The 10,158-nt window shown below is 42.8% G+C and overlaps 1 protein-coding gene across 1 annotated transcript; it reads right to left on the reverse strand.

Moving 5' to 3' along the window:
* Positions 1-837: 837 nt before the first annotated feature.
* Positions 838-3,447, reverse strand: LOC6597620 (putative uncharacterized protein DDB_G0271606). Its single transcript, XM_002022722.2, has one exon. It carries the CDS (start codon positions 3,431-3,433, stop codon positions 860-862), a length of 2,574 nt encoding a protein of 857 aa, XP_002022758.2. The 5' UTR covers positions 3,434-3,447; the 3' UTR covers positions 838-859.
* Between the last annotated feature and the right edge of the window lie 6,711 nt (positions 3,448-10,158).

Raw genomic sequence — 10,158 nt, forward strand, 5'->3', positions numbered from 1 at the left:
TGCAAAATAAATATAGTATATATAAATATTTTCATCGGCGTAGTGCTCGTTTGTAAAATTTGCATAATTTTTCCTATGATGAATGATGTGCAAATTTGCATATTTATATATTATCCAATTTATTTGCACAGTTTTTGTATATGGTTTTTTCATGAAATAATATTAACCTCCTTCCATAATTATAATTCCCGTACAGTGCACAGTTTTTGTGCGGATACTAAACAAAATATATGCGTTTGCGTAGTAGCTATGAGCATAAAGAAACATTTTAACAAAACCAAAATAGTAATTTCAATTGTTTTTGAAGTACGATACATGGGTATGAATTTCGTTTGTAAATTGATAAACGTTGATGACTGCTGCATATTCTGAGGGCTTCCATGCGATCGCTTCTTTGTAGAATTGCTGTACGGAAACACTCGATACTCGTCCGGTGGTTTCTGCTTGCACTGATCATGAGTCGGCTTCTGAGGATGATTCTCATACTGTGACAGAGAGAGAGAGAGAGAGTGAGCGGGAGTGCCCGAGTTGTTGAGCAGTCAAATGGATTGGTTCAGTCTAGCTATAATATTGATTCGATTTGATCCAGATTCTGAAAAAGATATGATCATGCTCTATGGTTCTGTATTTTTGCTTTTGTCGTTTCATCAATATTGTAAATTATCATCGTGTGAGGGAGGTGGCAGAGAGCGGGGCTATATTTTAAAAAGAAGAACTGAAGAGCTGCACAACGCTCACGATTTTAATTTAATTGGCATAAGTATTTATCGAATCGCGAATATAAATTTTGTGCAATTTGTTTTATTTAATACAATAATTATAAAATATATCATTGAATCCAAAGTGACTTTCAACATTTTTAGTGTTTCCTCTTTTCCAACGTGATGTTGTCCTTGTAAATCTGACCTACAAGGCGCGGCACCGTCTCCAGATACTTCATGAGCTGCATCGCATCCTGCATAGAGGTCATATACTTGTTGTGTATCTTCATGATCATGGGAGTGATGACCTTGCAGTTCACTAAATCATCTATACTCATACTGCACTCGATTTGTGGCAGCTCATCTGTTTTCGAACCCTTAAATGAATCAGTGGTGGGCGCATTAACATCTATGGCCAAATTCGGGAGGGAAGCGATTTTTGGATGTTTGGACATTGTTTCCTTCATATCTTGATTTCCGTCATCTCTGGGCTGACTCAAGTCTAAAAAGATGGACACATTCTCTTCTACATCCACCGACTGCAATTCCATCTCGTCCCAGATCATGGCACGCAGCTCGTTCCCGCTCTTCGCACTGATCGAAGTCGATACCGAGTTGCTACTAGCCATGGAAAACACATCATGCTCGTCACCGGACAGTATGTGTTTGGGTCTGTACTTTGGGGAACCTTCACCGTAATATTCCATAAAGTTGTTGGATGTCTCCTTATCTACTCCGAAATTAGACTCTTCGGAATCATCCTCCGGCGTATCGCTGAGCTGATCTTGACACGGCTTCTGAGGATGATCCTCATACGGATCCTTCTTAGGGGCTTTTTGGTATTCCTTTGGCAGATTTTGCTGCATCATCTTGTCAGGATTTTTAGGAGGCTGCTCATCATAAACCTTTCTGGAAGAGTGCTGCATATTCTGAGAGCTTTCATGCGAATGCTTCTCTGTAGAATTGTGGTACGGAGACACCCGATACTCCTCCGGTGGCTTCTGCTTGAACTGATTATGAGTCGGCCTCTGAGTATGATCCTCATAAGGATCCTTCTTAGGGGCTTTCTGGTATTCCTTTGGCAGATTTTGCTGCATCATCTTGTCAGGATTTTTAGGAGGCTGCTCATCATAAACCTTTCTGGAAGAGTGCTGCATATTCTGAGAGCTTTCATGCGAATGCTTCTCTGTAGAATTGTGGTACGGAGACACCCGATACTCCTCCGGTGGTTTCTGCTTGAACTGATTATGAGTCGGCTTCTGAGTATGATCCTCATACGGATCCATCTTAGGGGCTTTCTCGTATTCTGTCTGCAGATTTTGCTGCATCATCTTGTAGGGATTCTTGCGATCATCCTCTGTCTGGTTTTCCGTGTGACGATTCCCATGCGAATGCTTCTGTGTAGAATTGTGGTACGGAGATACTCGATACTGCTCCAGTGGTTTCTGCTTGAACTGATCAGGAGTCGGCTGCTGAGGATGATCCTCATAAGGATCCATCTTAGGGGCTTTCTGGTATTCCTTTGGCAGATTTTGCTGAATCATCTTGTCAGGATCTTTAGGAGGATGCTCATCATAAACCTTTCTGGAAGAGTGCTGCATATTCTGAGAGCTTCCATGCGAATGTTTCTCTGTAGAATTGTGGTACGGAGATACTCGATACTGCTCCGGTGGTTTCTGCTTGAACTGATCAGGAGTCGGTTGCTCAGAATGATCCTCATACGGCTCCTTTTTAGAGCCTTTCTGGTATTCCGTCTGCAGATTTTGCTTCATCAGCCTGTTAGGATTTTGAAGAGGCTGCTCATCATTTGAATAGTGCTGCATATTCTGAGGGCTTCCATGCGAATGCTTCTCTGTAGAATTGTGGTACGGAGACACCCGATACTCCTCCGGTGGTTTCTGCTTGAACTGATTATGAGTCGGCTTCTGAGTATGATCCTCATACGGATCCATCTTAGGGGCTTTCTCGTATTCTGTCTGCAGATTTTGCTGCATCATCTTGTAGGGATTCTTGCGATCATCCTCTGTCTGGTTTTCCGTGTGACGATTCCCATGCGAATGCTTGTTTGTAGTTTTATGATACGGAGACAGCCGATTCACGTCCGGTGGATGTTGCTGGAATAGTTCTTCAGACGGCGTCTGTGGAGGATAGTCCTTCGTAGGGTGATTCTGGTATTTCGTCTGCTGTTTGTACTGCATCATCTTGGCAGGATTCTGTTCAGTCTGATCATCGTACGGCTGTTGTGAATGCTGCCGCTGCTCTTGAGGATTTTGATGCTGATTTGGAGAATTATGATACGTAGTCTTTGGGTACTGCTCTTCTGAATGATGCTGAAAGGACGTCGGAGAAGGTCTTGGATACCGATCGTTATTCTTTTGCACCTGCTGCTGCTTGGCGGAGCTCTGATAGTTCTTGCGATACGTCTTCGACTGTTGAGGATGATTCCGATCGTCCTGCTGCTGCTGTTGTGGTGGAAAATCGGCTTGATCACTGGAACGCTGCACTAAGACAGATCTGTGATATGGTTTCTGTGTCTTCTCCTGGATTGGAGTTTTCTCCGTAAGCCATTGCAATGTTCTTAGATCGGTAGGAGAAATAATCTGACGGACTTCCTTCCATAGCTTTTTCTTGCTCTGTTGCGGCATCTCATCCTCTAATAGGTAGCGAATTCTGTGACTTGTTTCTTCTCTTTTGCCATCGCTTGAGCAACACTTGTGATCTTGTGTATCCATCAAGCGAGCGGAAATTGATGCTGTTTCAATGGATTTTGTTTGTTCAGTACACTCGTGTGACGAGAGTTTACCCATTCAGGGATGACTTTAATAGCAAGATTACTTTGCTTGCTAAAAATGAAAGCATGAAAATTAATATGATACAAGAAAAGTCAAGTATTGTGTGGTAGGGTTTTTATTCTTATTTTCAAAATGAGTGGAAACGTTGTCAGAGGCGGCAGTCAGGAACGACTTAATTTTTACGTTAAAGTAGGGATGGGCACCTAATGGCCGATTTGATTCGAATTTTTGAATTTTTATCTGTCTCCATTTTTCTGCTGCTCTTTCTTATTACGCTACATCTGTCTGTCTCTCACCCTTTTTCCTACCAACACCAGCCGTTATGTCTTGCTCCCCACCGCCAGAGGTCGCACAATGCGCGAGGAATACTGTGACAGAGAGAGAGAAAGGGAGAGAGTGAGCGGGAGTTGGATTGGTTCGTTCTAGCTATAATGTTGATTCGATTTGATGCAGATTCTGAAAAAGATATGATCATGCTCTATGGTTCTGTATTTTTGCTTTTGTCGTTTCATCAATATTGTAAATTATCATCGTGTGAGGGAGGTGGCAGAGAGCGGGGCTATATTTTAAAAAGAAGGACTGAAGAGCAGCACAACGCTCAGGATTTTAATTTAATTGGCATAAGTATTTATCGAATCGCGAATATAAATTTTGTGCAATTTGTTTTATTTAATACAATAATTATAAAATATATAAAGAGGTATCATTGAATCCAAAGTGACTTTCAACATTTTTAGAGTTTCCTCTTTTCCAACGTGATGTTGTCCTTGTAAATCTGACCTACAAGGCGCGGCACCGTCTCCAGATACTTCATGAGCTGCATCGCATCCTGCATAGAGGTCATATACTTGCTGTGTATCTTCATGATCATGGGAGTGATGACCTTGCAGTTCACTAAATCATCTATACTCATACTGCACTCGATTTGTGGCAGCTCATCTGTTTTCGAACCCTTAAATGAATCAGTGGTGGGCGCATTAACATCTATGGCCAAATTCGGGAGGGAAGCGATTTTTGGATGTTTGGACATTGTTTCCTTCATATCCTGATTTCCGTCATCTCTGGGCTGACTCAAGTCTAAAAAGATGGACACATTCTCTTCTACATTCGCCGACTGCAATTCCATCTCGTCCCAGATCATGGCACGCAGCTCGTTCCCACTCTTCGCACTGATCGAAGTCGAAAACGAGTTGCTACTAGCCATGGAAAACACATCATGCTCGTCACCGGACTGGCTGTGTTTGAGTTTGTCCTTTGGGGAACCTTCCATGTGCTTGTTGAGTGTCTTCTTATCCACTTCGAAATTAGACTCTTCGGAATCGTCCTCAGGCGTATCGCTGAAGCATGCGAATGGAGGAAAGTCCGACATCTGCTGATTTGGAGGCTGTTTCTGTTGAGAGTTCTGTATTGCCTCCAGCTTGAAGGTACGATAGGAATGTTGCTTTTGGTTCTTGTGATACGAAGCGCGCCGATACGACTTCTGTGTCTGCTCCTTGATAAGATCCTGAGACCTACGCTGAGTAGGATACTGAAGCAAACCCTGTTTAGGAACATACTCCATGCTCTTGTACAGTGTGCTCATAGACTGGAACTCTCCGGAATTTTCTCTAGCTAGTCCTGGATTTTGCGTCATTCGGATGCCTTTGCCGAACGATGCTTTCTTTTGGGTTTGATATGACTCCTGCTTCTTGGTATCCAGGGCATTATCTATGGCTGAATTCTTGGGTGCATTTTTACACTGGCTATCATTATACTGGCTCTTGGGCGGGGGAACATTGTCAGTTGTTGACAGCCCCCACAAATAGTCCTTCAAATGAGAGACCACAGTATCAGACAGTTCGCCGAACACCGAATGAATTTCAATCTCGTTCCGGACCAAGGCACACAGCTCGTCCCGGACCATGGAACGCAGCTCGTCCCTGCTCTTCACAGTGATGACGGTCGATCTTGTGGAGGTGCTGTTCGTGCCGTTCTCGTCACTACACCGTCTGCATTTGTAATATCGTTTTTGTTTTACAGTGGAATCTTCGCAATTCTTCTCGGAGATCTCGCTCAAGGATGTTGATGTAAGAATGTCCGAGTTCTTAGCGAGAAATTCCCCACCAATCTCTCTGGCCCCCTTATCCGGCTCAAGTCGACAACTGTATTGATGAGGAGGCGACAATTGGATGTGCTTAGCTTGCTGTTTTTCGAACTTCTGACGTGACGGTGACATCATTTGATAATGCTCCTGTTTGTGCTTATGAAAAATATTCTGATTCGTCTGATGCGGTGAACTCTGACACAGTTTAGGGGCATATTCCATGTATTTGTATGCTGAGCTTTTATCAAGTCCTTTCAAATCTTTGTCAAAGTCTATCACGTCCGTGTTCTTACAAAGCATCTTTGGCTTTTGTGGACTGTAGTGATGAGGACGCGGGGATATGACGTCTGTAGTTTTGCTTATCGGTGCTCTCTTCTGGCTTTGATTGCATTGAGGAGAATTCTGTTCAGGTTCATCGATATTGTCAGCGAAATTCGCCTCATCCGGAGGAGTCTGGCATGTCTGTTCCAGATATTGCTGCTTCGGCTGCTGTTGCTTGCCTGGACTCTCATCAAAATTCTTCTGATACTTCTGGCACTTCTGGCACTGATGTGGCTGTTTTGCTAGGTAATCGCCTGGATGATAGCTACGGTGCATACCACAGCCGGATCTGTGCGCGCTTATACGCTTCTGAGCCTGGGTCTGGTCCTGAATGGAAGGCTTCTGCTCTTGCTGCATAGAAAGGATCTCCATTGGCCATTTTGGCTCCTCTAGATAGGCTTGAGTCGACATTTCACCTCCCATCCCTCGAGCCGTGCGCTTGTCCTGTTGTGACACCTCCTCCTCCTCGCTTGTCCGTTGATTCATGTCTGGAACTTTGAGGAATGATCGAACCGGTTTCATTTTTGCACTACTGGCCTCGTAGAATTGAGCAAAATCGAAGCAATAATTGTTGGCTTGTTTGTCTATAGATCGAGAGAAGTTTTTTAATGTTCTAATCTATACGAATTTGTTTATTATACTCGTATGAGGATATTGATGTAATCCATTCAGTGATGACTTTAATATCAGGGCTACATTGCTAGTTGAAACTGAACGAATGGCTATTTGATCCAATTTTTGTATGTTTTTTTCTTGGATTATCATTAACACCCTTCCACAATTTTAATTCCCTTCGGCATTAAGAAACAAATACAAAATCCCTGCCTCGTCCAAATAAGGAAAAAGTCATGCATTTTAATGTACATTTTTCACATCGTCTTGTTCAGAAAAATTTCGTTTCATGAACAACCGAAAAACCAATCAAAATTCCACGAATGTTGGGATTTTTTTTTTATATTCTGTTTCAAAATTTGAATTTCACATAACGTATGCGTGAGCCAACGCGATAGGTTTTTGATAAATATTCTCTGTTCTGGTGTGTCCGGATGTCGGGCCTCGGGGCTGATAAGTAGCTACCATTTTTTAATGTCACTTTTTTGTTGGACGCTTGGGCGTTTGGTATCGTGGTATCAGGGTATCGGGCTATCGGAGGGTGAATGGGTGTTCCTTACTGTCCAATGGAGCGTACATTTTGAAATTGAAATCAGTAGGAGGCCGACGGAGAGGAGCACAGCACAGGCACAAGAAGAAGCAGCAGCAGGCGTTGCCAGTTTCTTCTTTATCTCTCGCCTGTCAGTGGATGCTTCATTGAGTTTTATGTGGAAAAATGCGCAGATACGTTTAAATATACAGACACACATATACACCCTTGCGTATATATGTATATAATAAATCCTATATAGTATTTAATACGTACATATATATGTATGGATATATATATGGATGTTGATGGGCAGCCTGACCAGGCAATAGCTCGTAAAACTTGCAGCGGCTTCTTCAGCTCCGTAAGCCGGTTAAGAGTTCGCACAAAGTGTTAAATCTCTTACATTGTGTGCCTCTTCTCGCTCAGCAGCACCTCTGTCCTGGGTGCTGGGCTCCTCTTTACCCACTCAGCCCCCTTGATTTAACCGCTTTGTTCCCCCTCTGGCTGGGCAAAGTTTATATCTCCTTGGCGGATGTTTGAATGCTTTATAATTACATTTTATGTGCCATCGTTGGGTATAGTATATAGGATGCCAACAGGTGCAATTCATGGAGTCGGAGTGGGAGTAAAGTCCGAGTGGGTGGAGAACAGATTCCGGGCAGATTCCGGGACAGAGTGTGGCACAGGGTACGGGCACAGAGCCCTTCCTTTGGCCATCGTTTATTTAATTTACAGTCTTGATTGAATGTTTGCCTTCGGCTCAATGGATTCTCTGCTGTAATTGCTCCAAGTTTATGCCCTTCTCCCTCTTTTTGTACTCCAACTCTATCCATCCTTCTCTGAAAGATACTAGAGAGCTGCAAACATTTACGAACAATACAAGTATCTTATCCTTGGACCATCCACGAGACTCTGTCTGTTATACATTTGATTTACATTTGCGACATGTTTACAGCCTCGTTTGAGGAATGAACGTTTTTTGTCTTGTTTTTTTGTTATTCATTGGAGGCCACCACACCACAGGGTGGCCAACCGCCCACACCTCCGGACGTATTTTAATAAAGAATACTTGCCCCATTGTTAACCGTAATAAATCCGCTTCTGTGGGGGGCATAAAGTGACACCATTGTCTCTGTAATGAATGTCGAGTGTATGCTAAGTGAGTGCTGAATGAAAGAATTGAATCAATTCGACTAAGCGCCAAATTGATTGGCAATGATGCGCGATTGATTGCCATCTCATTGAACTGACGCTCAGCGTGAAAGGAACATAGCGGATGTAATGTTGATTGATCTGTGATCGAATGATGTTTGAGAGATTATGGCTTGATATCTGTGAGAAGTCTAATCATAAATGATGGAGTCCTAGATTCAAGATCAACTTTGATAGAGCTAATGATTGAAGCAGATCGAAAAATCAAAACGATGTACTGGTTCAGGCATTGTTAATTACTTTTATTGATTGATGACCCCTTTCATCACTGATTCCTGATGTTTAACTAATAAATGGCAATGACCAGAGGCTAATCCGCATCAAAGACACATAGACATGGGTTGACTAAGATAGTTTCCTGATACGGATAGATTAGCAAACCACTCAATCACGGCCATCAATCATTGTGCTCTGGAGTCAAGTAACTTATCCATGCAAAAGCTTAAATTACGCCCCAAATCAAAATTTCCACAAAGTTAATGAACTTTCCCTTGCCCCCAGAATATCTCACACAGGCGCACACACCTAGTCTGTCCAGCCCCCGCAATCCCCCTTTCCATGGAGCTCTCGAGACTATTTATTGTAGATGACTTTGGGCGAAAAGTTTTGTATTTAACTGCAAATGGGGTGTGTCTGCCTGTGTGTGTGTGTGTTTTTGTGTGTGTGCGCAGCTCCAACAATATTAATTTGAATTGCAATCCAAACAAGAGAGATAGGTGAGATTTTGAGGACCGAAGCTTGAGATACTCTTGCAGATTCATTGACTTCTATGATGACTTCTATGTACATTGAAACTGATTGAAAGGTAAGAAGAAACACATAAACTAGTATCCTTATGGGTTACAGCTTTGTGATATAGTTATCCGACCTATAAGGACTAAGAACTCTAACGGTTTGTTCGAGCGTTGTAAGCAGAGCTCGGAAAAAATGGTATGACTTTGCAAGCCTGCGGGCCCGATTAAAAACGGAATCGAAAAGATACGTCGAATTCGTTTGTTCTCAACGCGCTCTTTGATCAACCAACGAGAGTATTTTGTCGTTCTCTTTTTGCTCATGAGGCACTTCGTAGAGCAAAATTTTCCACAAGTGCTTTTTTATATCTTTTATAAATATCTTTCTTTTATCTATCTTTTATAAATACTTATCTCTTTTCGTTGCAAACATAGAAATCATAATATCCTTTGCAAGGGTATAGCAAGTGTGCATAATAGACACACGGATGGTGATGGTGATGGTGGGAGAGAGGGAGCAGATTGTGGCTGCCCTTTAAGCGACTTTTGCTCGAGGAATTCAGTTAAAAACTAAACCGATCCAAGCCAAAATGAGCTGAAAGTTTGCCGACACGCACACGCACAGGCGCACACGCACACTAATGCGGAGCATTAATTGTATGGCCGTCTGTGTGTGCGAGCCTGTGTGTGAGAGTGCCTTTAACCTTGTAACTAAATTGTTAGACATTTTAATTAATTTCCACTTTAATGTTTACTTAGCTAAATGTTTTCTTCGCTGCAGGCAAAAACGAGAGATACAACAGCAACAACGGATACAATAGCAGCAGCAGCAGCAGCGTAAGATACAACAGCTACAGATACTTGTAACTAAAGTGACATGAGGCCTTAGCAACAAAAACTACAACAGCAACAACAAAACCCAACTACAGCAACAAAAGTCACAGCAACAAGAGAGGGAACCGTAGAGCACTAAAAACCAAATTACAAACAATTAAAAGAGAACACGACGAAGGATCCTCTAGAGAGCTTGACAACGGTAGAGGCGGCGCAGCCACACGCAAAAAGGACCCCCCGCACACAGCAAGGAACAGAAGTAGGAGGAGTAGCAGCAGGAACTGTAACAGAAGAGCTGGAGGTGGAAGTGGAAGTGGAGAAGTAACGCAGCAGCCACCTA

Source organism: Drosophila persimilis, unplaced genomic scaffold (assembly GCF_003286085.1).
Source record: "Drosophila persimilis strain 14011-0111.01,24,50 unplaced genomic scaffold, DperRS2 tig00000804-arrow-arrow-pilon, whole genome shotgun sequence".
NCBI lineage: Eukaryota > Metazoa > Arthropoda > Insecta > Diptera > Drosophilidae > Drosophila > Drosophila persimilis.